Source organism: Convolutriloba macropyga, chromosome 6 (assembly GCF_964194025.1).
Source record: "Convolutriloba macropyga chromosome 6, txConMacr16.3, whole genome shotgun sequence".
NCBI lineage: Eukaryota > Metazoa > Xenacoelomorpha > Acoela > Convolutidae > Convolutriloba > Convolutriloba macropyga.
In genome coordinates, this window is record NC_134473.1 from 11,816,296 (window position 1) to 11,833,629 (window position 17,334).

At 36.1% G+C, this 17,334-nt stretch overlaps 1 protein-coding gene across 1 annotated transcript; it reads left to right on the forward strand.

Annotated features, from left to right (window-relative positions):
* The first annotated feature begins 887 nt into the window (after nucleotides 1–887).
* LOC142340769 (uncharacterized) lies at nucleotides 888–16,467 on the forward strand. The gene is made up of 4 exons (XM_075391474.1): nucleotides 888–1,306; nucleotides 6,761–6,912; nucleotides 10,889–11,046; nucleotides 16,045–16,467. Exons 1-4 carry the CDS (start codon nucleotides 1,015–1,017, stop codon nucleotides 16,391–16,393), a joined length of 951 nt encoding a protein of 316 aa, XP_075247589.1. The 5' UTR covers nucleotides 888–1,014; the 3' UTR covers nucleotides 16,394–16,467.
* Nucleotides 16,468–17,334: the final 867 nt, after the last annotated feature.

Sequence of the window (17,334 nt, forward strand, 5' to 3'; positions counted from 1 at the left end):
TGTTTGATTGCAGAGAAATATCGACTGTAACCTCAATGGCAGCGAAACGGCCTCACATCTACGATGACAGAAAAAGGTCACGAAAAGGTCACGAATTGCTTTCAGCGACGGGGTTTCGTTTTTCCGCCACAGGAGATAACATAGCTTGTGCGAACCGGTCATGAATTCTGTGTTGCCTTGCAAAAGTGCCTCCCCGGCCGTGACATACGACAGCGTGGCCATCAATTTTATCCAGAGTGTCAGAAGCGCACTCGTCCAGAGTGGTTTGCAGCTAAATTAAAAGACAATACATTTGTTTAAACGTTTGCGCTGGTGGCCCCAAACTTAATCGTCTCATATTATTTGCAAAACCGAGGCACACGAGCCTTGTTTTGCATAGTGATTTTTTATGTATTGCAAAGTGCTTCGTAACTGGAGATTCATAGCGTAAAAGCCTACTGGGAGGGACACACGGAAAAGATCTAACTTAATATACGTTTTCATGTTAATTTTTTTGACAGCACTATTCAATAAATTCAGCCTCAGTCCAATTCTTTGTTAAGTGAAAACTCCAAGTTTTTTTTTGAAAAAAATCAGTTCAGCAGCACTTCTGTGACACTTCAAGTTAGCTTTACATATACATTTGTGTTTTAAAAGATAAACAATAACAGCTAAGTTACTTTCTAATAATCTAAAAGGAAAATCACTCGGAATCTTAATAGCCCGAGCTATTTTGAGACCAATTAAAGCGAGGACAGGTGATTTCGCTTAAAAATGCGCACTCAATCGTCGGTTCTCACAGACTTTTTGAAATGTATTTTTTCTTGATGCTGCGTTGCAACAGAACGAGGAATTCGATTATGCGAAATTAGTTCATTTTCTATTTTATGGAAGATGTTTCCCGCTTTTAGTCATCATTTCTGACTTCCATAACTAAGTTGCCGCGAGAAATAACCTCTATTAAATTTTGAAAAAATGCTCTTTCGTAATCTGACCAATAAAAATTAGAAACAAATTAAGAAACAATTTTCCAAAATGGAACCAAGTGACAATGGTAACAATGATTCGTTCGACCAAGATGACTTTAATGCTTTCTGTGAGCAATTTTTAGCTTTTCACGCCTCCCGTTCTTCTGGTGCAGATGATGCACCTCACGCAAGCACCAGTAACTTATCCGTTAGGGACACAGATCCCTCTCACCAGACTGAAACTCCCGATGAACAAAGACTGTTCACACCTGTTTCAAGGCAACCCGCTCCAAGTAGACGTCGGAACTCCATTGCGGATGTGCAACCGCCGCCGGTGCAGCGTGCAACTAACGCACGAGGTTATAACACTCAACTAATACAGCGTGATCAAAATGAGGTCTGATGCCGTTTGTTGCTAACTGTCAAATCAATACAGGATAACTGGGATCAATTCGGTTTGTCCCCTTTCCCGGTGCTTTTTACGCCCCCAGTTATAATTTTTGTTATATAGCACGTTACTATGTAAAAAAATGTGCCCAGGGGGCGTAAAAGATATAAGCCCACTAAGCTGGGGGAGGGGACAGAATAGATCCGAAAACTGAGTTACTGCCTATCACAATCACCTCAAATCTTAGTTGGGCTAGACAAAAAATTTGTATGTAAAAATATGGCACGTGCGTTTGGAGGATCCAAGTAATATGCACCCTTGTAAGCTTGGGGGCACAAACGAAAAAAAAATAGGTCCTTCCCATTATAGTCCCCCCATGAAATTAAAGCCCCCCCATTATGCTATAATTAACATGTTTGGGGGGGGGGGGGCTATAGATTATCTGACCACTAAGCTGGGGGGGGGGGGGGGGGGAGTTCCGGGTGTAATTCTGGTACGTAATATGAAACCACTAATCATAAAAATGATTATGTAAATATAACAGAAAAGACAAAATTCGCTCGAACTCTTCATGCATATTTTTTCAGTGTGTTCAGGTCAAAGCTGAGCCAACGGTGCGCAAAAAACAGCATGAACCAGTCCAGCCATCAACATGAACTAAACCACTGCTCGTCAAATTTGTTTAACGGGTGGCATTGGTTTTTACATCCTGTTCTGCAAACGATCCTCCAAATAAAAAAAACATTGTGCCCTTTTGAGCCGTAGAATACCCCCGGTATCGTTTGGCTGCGTTTCATCAGTTGTAGATCCGATCTGAACACGTGTTTTTTGTAAAATAATAGCATTTATATAGCAAAAATTTCGGCTTTTATTTTAATTGTAGGTGTTATGTGACTCAGAGAAAGTCCTTAAAAAGTTTTAACAATCGACGAGAAACGCGCAGTGGTTCGAGATTTAAATTAGAACGTAAGTTGTCATTTATTACCTGTAATCTAAGGATCCAAATGATGAAAACTCAATGGCTGTCACCAGTACTACAACTGAAGTAACCTGAAATTACACCTGAAATTTAACCAAATTTGTTTCACAACGGCAAAATATTTGTCAGTGACTCAATTTTTTCCAGAGCTTGCTAAAAACACCTGAAAAAATGACATGAAATATTTAAGTGATTTCCAGAAATTTACATTCAGTGTACTCGTATTTGGGAAGACCGAACATAAATGACAAAAAATTTGAAATAAATCTTTGCTATCTTCGGTTCCAGACATAAGAAAGCTTCCGTATGTCTGGTTTGTTCGGTATGGAAAAAGCATGCAAGAATCGGTATGATCATTTTTGGACGCAAGAGAGGCTCTGTATATTCGGTTTTAGAAGATTCGGTATATTCGGTATTTATACGTAAGGGGTCGTTTTCATTGTTCCCTGGGCTGGGCTAATCTCTTTTTCAGACATGGAGAGTAAAAAATCCTGGTTTTTCATTGAAGGATAGCGAATCTAACTTAAAACGACGATACCGAATCTCTCTTACTTTTAAAAATTTTTCTAATCTTAAATCTTTCTTATGTTAAATACCGAACAAAAACGCTAAAACCGCCAAAAAAAATATAGGAAATTTTGTCTTTTGGGAGAGAAAAAAACGACTACACCGACGATTTTTTATGTATAGTAATCAAAAATATGTCGAATAGGGACGTGATATTTTTGCATCAATTTTGAAAAGTCGACACCGCAGAATTTGTTTATGTAGAGATAAATTGCATGGTTGATGAATGGTCTGCAATTACAACAATATATAGAGCATTTTTGCAATGAGAAAAACGAAAAGTACACAAATTGTAAATCAAAACAGTTTTTTGTTGTTAATTGCTCTCAAACGAAGTTTGTAGCAATTATATTAGTCCTGTCCGTCTTTTTTTATGCGATTTTTCGCTTGACCAATTTTTCGTCTGACGCTTTTGACTTTTCGTCCTCAAAAACGGGATAAACAGGTAGCGCCCAGCGGGCATTAAGTGCTCTTAGAGCCAGTCTTATACTTATTTTGTGAACAGCGTTTCTTAGAGGTTGAAGACCCCCCACCCCCCCCCACTGCTGATCCCCCCACTATTGGCCCCCTACCGCCCTGTTGCCCCCCACCCGATTGTCGCCACCCCCATCGGCACCCCCGTGAACCCTCCCCCCACCCGTGGCTAGCTACTGACGAACAACAGCTAGCTAAAAACGCAAATTTATACTAATTTTCACAATTTTTTTCAAGATTTTTGAAAATTTTTGTCAGTTTTTTAAGTTTTTTCAGCCCTAGCAGCCCTAGGTGTCAAGGAATCCACTCTAGGATTTGATAATAGGTTATTGAATAGTTTCTAGTGGTAATAGAATGGTTTCAACATTTCAACACTGCGAATTTTTTTTGCATTTTTTTGATAAATTTTGCAAATTTTTTCAATGTTTTTGAAAGTTTTTGTCGTTTTTTAGGTTTATCCAGCCTCAAGAGCCAAGGAACTTCCTCAAGGGTTTAAAAATAGGTTACTATGTAGTTTCTAGAAGTAATGGAATCATTTTCAAGACATCACGAATTTCAGCATTTTTAAACATCACGAATTTCAGCATTTTTTTGACAAAAATTGCTATACTTTTAAAATTTTTTGACATATATTTTCATTATTCAAGATTTGATTTTTCAGCCTCAGGGTTCAGACAACCTCCTGAAGGGTTTGATAATATGTTGTTGCATAGTTTCTAGTGGTAATAGAATGTTTTTCAACATTTGAACATCACGATTTTTAGCATTTGTTGGATAAAATTTGAATTTTTTTTTTCAAATTTTTCAAAATTTGTCTTTATCTAAGTTCTTCCAGCCCCAAGAAAACTCGTATAGGCTTTGATAATAGGTTACTGAACAATTTTTATTGCGATAGAATAGTTATGAACTTTTTAATATCACAAATTTTATCGATTTTTTAATAAAACTTAAGATTTTTTCAATTTTTTTTTGAATTTTTTTTTGCAGTTTTTGAGTCCTTTTTTGAGTTTAACAATTAATACTGGCCAACGAAGCTTTTTAAGTCTTGCAGATGGGTTACATAACAAAAATCCAGAGGCAAAAAATGTTCTTTGAACATTTTCGTCACTGCGAAATATGGAAAGTTTTCTTCTGAATTTTGCACTTTCAGTTTCTTATATGATTTAGTTACTAACAAGGCTAGAATCTCATGGAAAAAATTTCTAGCTCTCTCTCTTTCTCTCTGTGTGTGTGTTGGTTGGCGTTTCTTTCCTTCTATTTCTCGCTCACGTTTTACCTCGCACTCTCTCTCTCTCTCTCCTTAACTCTTTTGTTGACTTCAGCGGCTGTTATGTGGCGTGATAATATCGTCTATTACCCTAGCCTCACGCCTCTTCAATCAAGCGAAAGCTAACCTCACTAAACAGTGGCTAGGTGCTGACAACCGCCTGCCGGTCGTTTGAGAGCAATTCGCCCGACGTTAGTCGTTTATGTTTATTATCTCTTGTTTTGTAATAAGATTCTCAAAAATTGCTGCAAACTGGTTTTTCAGTTGTCAAATTAGATAATCAAAATAGAAGTTTAAACCTCATCCAGGAATTCGAAATGAAGAGTATCTAATTGCAATGAAACGAAAAAAAATCCGTTCACAAACAAATTAGAGATCCTGTTTTGGGTCTTTTCCTAGCAAGAAAGTTGGGACATGCCATGAGCAGCGAACTTTAAACTATACATTACATGTGAGCATTTAACTGAGCTCCAGTTCAGGTGGAATGAATACACCTCAAATGAATTGTTCTTCTTTAGTTCGTAAAACCTGCTGCTATCTTGCTTCCTATGTATCAAGATGACCCAGGTTGTCCACCTTAAAAGAAACTAAAGGGCAGGAAACAAATAGAGAACGAGCACAACGGTATGAAGTTCTTAGTTATACGCAAGGAAAAATAAAAAAATTGTTAGATAGAACAGGATAGCAATTATAACAGTAAAAACGTAGAAATGATATGAATGAAATATATATAACGAGAAGAAACGTAGATTTGTAAATATATCAAGTACTAATGTCTATAAAGGGCCTTTAAATCAATTGACTTGAACCTAACAATTGGAAAGCAGTTTGTAGCAGTTATAATAAGTCTGTGGTGATTTTCTATGATATTTTTTGCTTGATTGAATTTAAGTCTTACCCGTTTGACTTTTCGTCCTCGAAAGTGGGATGAACACGTAAAGCATTACGCGCCTTGCGCCCATTACAAGTCTCTAGGTATGCAATTCGAGGAGACAATTTCATGGTCTAAAGAGCCGTTCTTAATCTTAAAAGGGATATTTTCTGTTTGCTCCCCCAGTTTAGTGGGTGCTTATTACGGTTCTACTTCTTTTAACTCCTATTCCTGTAACCCCCTATCCTGTAACCCCGATTTATTTACCCCTCTATCAATTAACGCGTCTATCCTTTCACCCCTCTATCATTTCATCCCGCCAATTTGCAGTCGACATTAAAGGCATGTTTTGTCATAATTAAGTGGATAAATTAATCCCACGTTCGGTTGCGATAGTTTCATATCAAGTCCCATGGGCCGCTAAGGCATGGCCATGCCCCGCGAGGCATCGCAAAATTATTATATTGCTAACTTAAAGATCCTTATTTTATAGAAAGATTAAAATCGGGGTGAAATGTTAGAGGGGTTAAAAGATAGAGGTGTTAAAAAGATAGAGGGGTTAAATGATACAGGGGTGAATAAATCGGGGTTAAATGACAGGGGGTCAAATGAATAGGGGTGAAAAAGCGGGACACCGCTTATTACTTATTAGTGTACTACTACCCAGACGCAAGTGCCATATTTTTACATGATGCTTTAATATGTAAAGACACGTGCTCTGTAACCTATGGGGGGGGGGGTGGGGTGCCAACGGAAAATAAATAATAATAATTTATTGTTTCCAGAGGTCAATAGAAACAATATATATCTTAATTATTTATATTTACATCGAGACAAAATCAATATCACCTTGGGAGATCAGTATTAGGCCATGAAGGCTGTTTTCAAGTGTGCCAAGAGGAAGAGAAATGATCCCTTTAAGGTTTGAAAATGTGACCGCCCCTTCAGTCACTCCTCCCCCCCCCCCACCCCACCCCCCCCCCTCAGTCAAGCCCCCTCAGTCACTCTCCTCCACCCCCGCCCCCCAACACTCCCCCGTACACCGTTCTCCACCTGAAGATTTGGACCCTTCCCCCTCCCACCCACAAACCCCCATCCTCCAGCCCTCTCAACCCTACCCCCTCCACTTATGGCTGATACCGAAGCCAACCAATCGCTGGTGGTTTGAGAGCAATTCGCCCGACTATAGTTGGTTATGTTTCTCTATTTTAATCTCTACTTTTATCTATTAAACAGTCTCTTTTATCTATTAACCAGTCCAATTTAGGTCGTCTGAGGTCGGACAGAACAGGGCTGAGCCGGAATGAGGAGGAAATAGCTGCTGGTTGTCCCCTCACCCGCAGAGGATGGTATGCTGAATACGCGAGAGAGTGTGCCCAATGGCCATTTAGGAGACGCAGACTTCACTATGCCGTTCAGGTTACATTTTTTTTTCTTTTTATTCTTCACCAGTAGACTATTATATCAGTATTTTCCTTATTGATTTTTCACAGCTGTAGGATTTATCACAAACTTTTATAGGCGGAGAAAAGTAAGACCTAGTCAATGCATCAACTTTATGAAAAGACTTTCAACGTCATCGGCGCAAACTTGACTGGAGTTACAAAATTGAGCACCACATTCTTTCCATTAGTCGAGACAAATCTTTTCCGCTTGTGCCCCCAGTACGTTATGCACCCCCTTTACATAGTAATTCATCATGTAAAAATATGGAACGTGCGTCTGGGGGGTGCAAATAATATGCACTGAATAAGCTGGGGGGGGGTTGGGGGCACAAACGGAAAAGATCTGTCAAGTCGAATATTTAATAGGTTCCCGGACTTGAGTCTCAGAGAATTTCAGCGCTGAACCAGCACATTTCGAGTGTAAAAACTTTATTCAGTTCTGATACATTGCTTCTCCAGAATATTTTAAGTTTCTTTATGTGCAGTTCTTCTTCATAATGATTAAATTGAGTTCATGGAATTAGCCCAGTCTAAACTTATCCTGTACAGTCTGAAAATTACTCATACCCCAAAATTAAGTCTGAGCAGAGTAATGTCATACTTTTGTAGCTCATAAGTGGTAATTGCTATAGTAATATACACACTATTTTTATTTCAGCTGATCTCTAGGCAATTACCACAAAGCCCATTTAGTTTAATGGTTACGACTTGCTACGCAAATTAAATGTTTCAAGTACCCACGCGGAAGTTCGAACCGCATGCAAACATTGTTGGCGGGAGTTAAGCTGAGCATATTACTTTTCATGCAGTAAATTTTACTCAAAAATGAAGACTAGCCAGTGCAAATTGTGACATGAACAGAGTAGTGGCCATGCTAAAAAACAGAATGTCTCTATACTGATTCAGCGCTGATTTACTCTGCCACCAACCTCCGGGTTAGGCGCATTTCATTATAATTTCTTTTCCTTCATCTGGATACGTTGGGCTAATTCCTTTCATAAACTAAAAATATCAAAATAATTTTTCTTCACGAATTCACAAAGGTTGAGGTCACTTCTTCTCATACACCTCATAAAAAAAGTTTAGGTAAATTTACCTTAACGGAGTTAAGGCAAACTGTTGTTAAGGTAAAGTTAAAGTAAACTATACATCAACTTTATCTTAACTTGAGTTAATGTATATATTTACCTTAACCCTGTTCAGGTTAAATTACCTTAAATTACCTTTTCATTTTGGTAACAATCTGCAGTAGATAATTCTGTGCTTTTATTAAAATTACCAAAGAAAAAGCTGCGATAAAACGTAGACACATAAAGGGCCTCATTCAGGGGGTTAGATGAGATCTTTATTTGGTCAGCTGCCACCAACAGCTGAAAATTTTGCTTTCTCATCAATTTATTTGAATTGGTTTGGTTAGCTTTCACAATTCCCCTGGCAGAGATTTCATTACCGAAGTAATGGTTATAACTTTTTTTTGCGGTGGCTAATCTTTCTTGCAAAAAACAATGATGGGAAAAGCAAACTTCTGACTGCAGAATATGCAATATCATTACGCACTCCGTATGCGTTTAGCAAAAAATGTCAAGACATTGTCTTTTGTCAAGCCGAAATCGAGAACGGATTTCTAGATCACGCCATATTCTAGGACCCAGTTTATTTTCAAGCCAAAATCGATAAATGTAATTTTAATTTCAGCCAAATAAGAGGTACAATGTAACCTCAAGCAAACTCTTTTCACAAGTGCACGCCTTAATTTGAAAAGAGACATGTTTTTCCAATATTAAGCAGAAAAGCACTCCAATGCACGTTGGCAGGTTTTTTAGATAGAGTGCAACAGACAAAACTATCGATTGTAAAGAAGCGCTTCCGATAGTTCTCCTGATCCAATTGCAAAAATTCTGATATGCTAAATACTAATTGGCATCAATGTATCGCTCCAATAGTAGCGGCTCAGAGTTATCAATGGATATTTAGCACATCACAAGTTATTGCAATGGGATCAAGAAAACCAGCGTACCGTTTCTTTACAACGTTACTTTTTACCAGCAGCGAAAGCAAAAGTTGTCTAACATTGGTTTGTCTAATATAAGTATTTATCTTCTACAGGTCTTTAAAAGAGGAAGTACTTTCTATTCAGCCGGCACTTTCGATATACCAAACAAAAGCGATTAAAATTGGCGTGCTGAAAAAATTTAACTGTAACTTTTTGCATCAATCGCCTCCCTTAGTCAATGATTTTGCGATTTTAATTTATGTGGAAAGCAAGTTTCCGAAAATAGATGAGCAGATTCAATTGCTTTCCTAAAGTAATTATAATTTTTTAGCATTGTAGAATTGTCTTTTTCGTACCGTTTTGCAATTTATATATATTTTTTTCAAATTCGGAAGAGCGGATGTTTTTTTTCTTGCAAATTGCTACGGAAATTCAAATTGTTTCTTTAATTTTGTCCGATTTCGTTTGTCGTGTTCTCAGAAATAATTTTTTTGGTATGCTTTTCAAATGGATTACATTTGGGTTTGAATAATTTCAGACGCTAGTTTTTTATGAACTATTTTTAAATCTGAAGTTCGCTCAGTTTTTCTTGTATTTTCGTAATATTTTTCTGTTATTGTAGGCGATTGTTCCCATATATTAAAAACATGTATGTCAAAAGCGAATTTTATGCAAAATCTGAATCGTTCAGACAATGAGATCAATTTTCTGTTCTCAATGACCTGTTTTTTTTGCATTTTATCACTACATTTTTGCATATCAAACTTTGCTTGCTTTCGAATTTTCCTTCGTTGAGTTTTACTTGGTTTAATGGTTTTTAGCCTTATCGTATTTTACAAAAAACCTAGTAAACGCTTGAACTAATTTAAGATGCTTCTCACATAAATCAATAAGCACAACCCATTATTAAATGAGAAGATTTGGGTTTTTAAGCTTGTGAAGTAATTGATGTCGCATTTGAACGCAAACACAAGTTTTTAATTAGTTAGTCCTCGCTTTCAATTATAGAAAGAAGGAGTAGAAATGCGGTTTCGGGGCATTTTTTTTGCTCAATGCCGCCATTAGTCAAGAACTTTTTACTTCGGCGGTACAACAAATTGTTCTTTATTTGAAGTTTGCCAGATTCTACCCATCAGGCTAAAGATTTGCGCGTTAAATATGGTGTTAAAGTCCAATGTTTTGTATGAACAAAACTACAAAGTTTAGTCATATGTGATGACAATTATTTCCTGAGTGCTCAACTGTTGAGCAAGATCAAGGAAACTTTACACTGGTGTCTTTTTTTCGATTGTTTGAACAAACTTAGCTTTAAACAAAAAAAATATTTTCTAAAGGTCTAAACTTGTAGTATCTCAAGTTTAAAAATGTGAAAATTCGGCATCTCAATTTTGGCGGCAATCTGTCAAATATATATATATATATATATATATATATATATATATATTCTAAATTTTCATATCCGTTCTGAAACTTTTTCCAGAGATAAACTTTCTCCGTCTCGTTCATGGTTTCTCTTTTTATCGCTTTTTTAAAGAGGACTACCCGTGTCGAGGCATTTGCATTTTCACTTGCAGGAAATCGTCGTTTTTTCGATCGTTTACAAGGACAAAATTTCTGAAAAAGCGGTGTTACCATGGAAAAAGTAATGTTCTTGTGTTGTGTAACGCCGATTGATTGAACACCGATCTTGTTTAACAAATAAATTTTACATTGAGAAGAAGCGACGCAAGAAACAACGAAAAAACGCTAAAAAGGATAAAAACGATCAAAAAAGTCGATTTCTTACAAAAAATAAACGACATAAGAAGCAAAAAAAAACGACAAAGAACGCGATCAAAAAACGTTGCTTTTTCCAAAATAAACGACGTACAAATTCTTACACCTAATTGGTATAGTAGGAATAATACCAATCTCTAAACCTTATTAGGAATTGGTATTAATCTGTGGACAATTTTAGTGTAACATACCGATAAGACAAGTGAACGATCATTGGAATCGAGTGTCGAGGAGGATGCGGGACGAATGGCAGGGATTGGAAAAGTTAGGAGAAGCCTTGGTTCATCTCTACAATAACAGAGTTATTCTACTAAGTAAAGAAAAGCACAAAATTAAAAGGTTTCACTCCAACGTAAAATCATTGATCCAAAAATTCAGGCGCAGAATAAGTGGTTGATAATAAAAAGCAGCTTCAAATGTAGTTTCAGTGGAATCTCGCAGCTTTTGAGGCTTTCCCAATCAAATGTTCAGCTAAATTAAATTTTAGCTCATGCTATTGTCAAGAACTTAATTGAAAGGGGAATAGGGGAACACGAAGGCGGCGAAGAAGTCAATTTCTTGAGATTCAGCAAGATGGAAAAACGAATTTTTGTTTATTAAAACCAGTTTTTTCTGATACCCCATAAAAGTTTGAGTGCACATATTTTGCTACTTATATGTGAATCTCCTGTACTATTACATAATTTTTTATCCTGTGACATACGTGATCCACTACGCCAATGTTCAAAAATTGAATATACATCCTCGATTTTGTCGGGCATTTTCACGATCCGTGTTTTAAGATTAAAGTTGTAAGCGTGTGTGGGAAAAATTTACACTAGGTTAATTCCGTTCAAAGTTGCTTCAAAATTGTATATATGTGCGCTCATTTTGCGCAAAGCGTGTTTTTGGAGCTAGGTTGACGACTTGGGAAGTTGTTTTTTCTTTAATTTCAACGTCATCAGTCACTAGTTTCCACAATATAAGTAACTAACTCCAAATAACAAAGATAGTTCAATCAGGCCAAAAATTTTGCGTATTAAGAGGACAATTATCAGTTTTGCGATTACACAAAACATAGTTTACAAGGACAATCAAGACTTTGAATTGGGTCTCAAGTAATTACAATTAATGTTCGGGCACTGAAGTTTCAGGTTAATTGCATGTTAAAAGTTGTGGAAACAGTGTTAATTTTATCCGTGCAAGATGTACTCGTGACGAAGTTTAAGCTTTGCCCACGATATAGTTTTACTAATTGTTTTTTTGTAGTGATATAACTTTGCTGATAAGAGATAACATGTGGTATGAATAACGATTCTGTACTTAAGGTGTTTTTAAATTTCTTGATGGTGAACTAAATCTTTACATCAACTGATTCGCGAACAAGAAGAATCATTTTTCTACCATTAAATTTAAAATTATCAGGTTTTTAATATTCGCCCCGAACCAATATATTTTATTGGTCTTGTCATTGTTTTGTCTTGTTTCAAACTTTGTTATTGGATCTCGATATCTTTTTAAACCTCAGCTCAAACATTCTTCAGTTTCATAGTGGCAAAGCGAGATCGAGGCTATTTTTGATCTCATTGAAACTGTTTACAACTCGAAAAGGAGTACTGATTTTCCTGAGTACTTTAGCGAGTAATTTGTGTTCAAACTGCATTTTGACCTCAAGCAACGGCGAGTAAATTTGCCCTGTGATTTAGTTTTTAATATGCGAGATTTTTTTTTTGATCATGAGCTGCGTTCAGTGAAAAATGCTTGAATTTGAAAAGTGTTTTAAGGGAACGCAGTGTAAAGAAAGAAAAATTATTAATGGGTTGAGATTTTTTGGCTTCTAATTTGTTTTCAATCGCTCTCAAACAATTTATTCGTTTGATTTTTCCTCAAAAACACGATAAAGAGGGCACAAATAGGGCAGTAAGTTCCCTTAGAGTCTTTTGAGTGACTAGCAAATATCATATCCAGCATCTCTAAGCCCCGCTGTGTACTACCAAAGCCAACAGCTCGCCCGTCGTTTGAGAGCAACTAGGATGGGCACAGATAACTCAATCATGATATAAGTGTTGTTTTTTTTACAAGCTCCTCTATTTTCGCGGTTTGAGTGGTTTTCAATAAAAAACCAAGAGTATGTGGTAACTTCTTTTTGAAATTTCATGCATGAAAGCATCTTTTTACTGTGTGATAATTTTGTTTAATAAAAATGTTTACATACTAATCCAATTTTACCAAAGATGTTATTTTTATAACTGCGAAGCTGTAAGCTGAGGGGAGCTATACTGTGGTTCTCTTTTTTACAATTCAAAGAATTTGAATTGTATTGGGGCGCTGTCTTTTTTTAAGATCGGTTCACAAATTATCATGTTATTTGAAGTCAAATTAGAGTAATGATTTTGGTCACGCGGAAAGAAGATCTGGAGCAAAACAGCGAGTAGTTTTGCGGCGCAAATTTTCTTCGCTCTAATTTCAAAGTAGAGTGAGAAAACGGTGTTTGAACAAAAATTCGCTCTCTCGCTAGTGGTTTTTTTGTTCACATGCGGCATTTTGACATCGATTTTGTTTTTTTTAATATTTTGTTTATATGTTTTTTTATAAAAGGTTTTCCCATCTCAACCATTGTCCGTTCTAGGTCTAGTTTTTTGATTAGTCAATCAAAATTTTTGGATTCGGACTTGTCCTGCTATGTTTTTTGTTTCGTCGTCTGACGCTCCTTTTAGTTTTACATTTGTTCACACAGCAAAGCTAAAAAAGTCAAACTTTCTGAATTAATTCTTCCTCTGACTTACGGTGTTTGTGCACGTGACGTCATTGCTCATTCTCTCTCTAGCAAAGGTTTTAACACCATTTGCGTGATTAGCTTTTGGTCAAACGTCACTTACCTCACTCAATAATATGACTTTTGCACTTAATTTTAATTTGAGTTAGATTTAGCTCAAAGGAACATATATGTGCAGATAAGGTCCCTAGTAAAAGGCTTCAGCGGAATGAATTTTAGCAAGCTTTATTAATTTATCGCTGAAATTTTTTACCTAGTTGTTTGAGCGGCCTCAATTTTTTTCTGTTTAGATCTGTATCTGTTTCTTTGTCTGTTATACGGCACGCAAGTCTATTCTTTCGCAGCTTTTCCGGCAATCTGCCGGTTATATTTTTTGGTTTAAATTACTTATGGAAAATTTTTCTGGACATCTTCAAGAATTTTTCGTGTTATTTACTAAATTTTTTTGGCGTTGGGTTTAATTGAAGTTCAGCAAACGTTCATAGAAAAGTAGAATTTTCACAAACACTTAGCTTTTTGCATCATTTTTCAATTTCTGAAATTTTTAAACTTTGTTTTCTGTCATCATTTAGACAGCAGAATGGTTATGTATTTTCTCTCATTCTCGATTGCTAAATAATGATCTTTCTTTTTTTCTACAAATGCCCGTATTCTACACAGGTGAGCTTTTATCGTTCCAGCACTCCTCTATGGGCTATATTTGTATTCGCTCTGCTTCTATCAGTTTTCTTAAAGTTCATTCCATTTTTATTTGCATTTGATCTCATATTCTTTTAACATGATGAGGACCAGATCATTTACTCTAATTACTTTTAATTGTTCTACTCAGCTTTATTGGGGCTTTAAGTATTTTTGGGAGTTAGATTATTTTCTTTTTTTTATTTTCTTTTTTTTATTTTCTTTTTGTTTCTTTTCATTTTTTCATGATTAATAATTTTTCAAAAATTTGTATTCAGTTGTCCGTGATATCTTCAACAAAAGAAAAGTTTATTTTGGTTTTTGGCTGGAATGCCGGGACGCTGAAATGGAAAATTAAATGTTTTAATCAGTTTTTTTCTTTAAAAATTTCACGACACTGTGATCATTATTTGCCTCATTTTTGTGTTCTTTCGGTTGCTAAGTTCTAAGTTTGTAAGTGCAAAATCTTAAATTATTTCATGACAAATTTTAGCCTTGTCATCTTATTCGTCTTAGTAGCAATTTTCCATGTCATGAACTTTGGCTTTCTTCAACGCTTGCAGATGTGTTTGTGAGAATGCGAAAACCTACGGTATCACGCTTTCACTGTGTTGTTCCTGTTAAAATTAAAGCATATTTGATAAATCGGAGGCCGTTCTGTAAGAGTTTAAAATGATGTTTTAATTGTTTTTGTAGCTTGTTCTAGTGATGCTCAAAATTTTCATGCCAGGATAACGGTTTTAAAATTTTACCAAAATATCTAAACAAGTCATGTGAAGTAAAGAGTAAAGTTTTGAAAACAAAAAAATAATGGTTTCGTCTGCAATTAACGTTGTTATTAGAAAAGGTTCATCACTTCAAGTCGCTTCCCGAGTTTTTCTGGCTATTTCAATTTCAGTCATATCTCCTGCTACGCAGTTGAATTTGGGTGCGTGACCTCATTTGTTATTTTCGTTGACGCTTGATTTTAGATTAATTTTCAAATTTTTTGACTGAAATTACTAAACAGAATGATTTCTGCAATCGCTTTGTGAAATTGAAACTTTGTAAGCAATTTTACTAATCGAAGATCAAAATAATGCATCTAAAATTTCGAGATTCGGTGTTTTGAACTTGGCATCTCGCACTTCCAATTAAATCAGAGCTTTATTGTTTTATGCATTTTCCCTGCATCATTTTTCTTATTGCATTTACTCCTCAAATTGAACCCTTTCAAAATTTTGAAAATAACAGTCGTGAAATTTATTATTATTGATCGTTTTTACTTTCCAATGAATGTCAAGGAGGTCAATCTGCCGGCCATGTTTTGAAATTGGAGCGGAGAGTCCATTTTTGGAGGTTGTTTTAGTCAGGTTAACATAGTAGGGACCAAAAACCAACTCGAATTCAAGCTTCTTACGAAAATTCACCACCAAACCTCAACCTTGGATGTATTTTTGACGCCAATTTTTTTTTTGCTAGCAGGTCTATTTTATACAGTACATACTATTAGCTGGTTTAACTCCACTGCTGTCTGGGATTTTATGAAGAAATTCAGAAACTTTTGGGGTGAGAATGCAGGACTAAATTCAAACAGATATGCATTTAATGAAAAATTGATAATCAAACGAAACGTAAAACTTATAGTTAATACATAAAAAAAATCGGTAGCATTTTCAAATATCACAGATGAACAAACAACAAACAATGACTTTCGTCTTGAAAAAAGTTTCTGTAAAGCACCTATTTGAGAATTAGGATTTCGATGCACAGTAAAACTGCGTGAGCAACTTTTGTTTATTGTTCCCCTTATCTATATATAAACTTTCATTGCTAATTTTGAAAAAAAAACAAATTAAAATTTTAATGCTCAAGTTTGGTTGACCACATTTTTTGTTAGAATGGAACCTTTACGTTTAATTAAGTTTGCACCGAGAACAAGAAATGCTACAGCGCTCTCTTATCCGGGACAACCTAAATGAGGCTCAATTTGTGGCTAAAGAGTGCCTACTTGCCGACATTACAACCCAGGCCAAAAAGTGCAAATATCGCATCTCAAACTTGGACGACGATGTACTCATGGAAGCCATTCACGATGTGCAACGACGGAGACACAAACTTCATAGGTCGATGGAGATGGGAGAGGGCTGGATGTACATGAATGAAGATCCAGTAGAGACTAAAGAGTTCGAGAAGTTGATCTGCAGGTTCGCATATTCATTAAAGATGCCGTCTGCTGACAAGCCACCACTGTTGCCACCGTACTGTGACTGACGATTTACACTTAATAGGCGGATTTGGATCACCCCCCCCCCCTTATAAACCCCACCCCCAAAAAACATACCCTTCCGCTCTAATTGTGTTGTGTGCATTTGTATTTGATTGTGCGAGAGTGCATGTGTGCGTGTGTTTTTGTGTGTGCGTGTGTGCGTGTATTTCTATGACCTATATGCGTGTTGATTGTGGGGGTGTGTGTTTGAGGCGGGAGGGGTGATTTATTGGGACAAATCTTTGAAAAAAAAACAAAGCAAAAATAAAAGTTTTAAGAAGTACCTTTCCTCGACATAATGCCACATATCATAAGAAAAACATGATCTTAACTAGCCATGGAGAATCACCTGAGACAACGAAAACTCACATTGATTATATTTTTACTTGACGAAAGATAAAAGATACGTTGCCGAAGATAAAAGCTTTTTTTTGACAGTCCTTTCAAAACTGACCACTTCGGTTAAGCACTGTTTACCAGAGTAAGCGTTGGAAAACCTTACTCCGGAAAACAGAGCAGCATAGTAAAAAAATTGATAAGAAAAAGTATTATAAAATCTTATTTTGCAAATCATTGCCCCGGTATGGAGCTTTATCAATAATGTTAGGGGGACAAATAGGCAAGCTTTTATGTTTACTGTAGTAGAAGATTCCTTCGGTGATATAAATAATGACAACCAAAAATTTGCAGAAGTTGTTAATTTGTATTCGAAAACATATTAAAATTTTTAGGTAAGAGAAAGAAGAAAAACCATGTTTTGATGATGGCAAATCATCATTTGATTTTCGGCCATTATCAGAAAATGGTTGTTTTGATATCATCAGAGAGCTAAATCCCAACAAGCCCATTGGTCCTTGTAAAGTACCTGCTTGCGCTATCATTGATGGTAAGCAAAAATTAGCACCCTGCACTTGACCTTCATTATAAATCAATGATTTAGAGACTG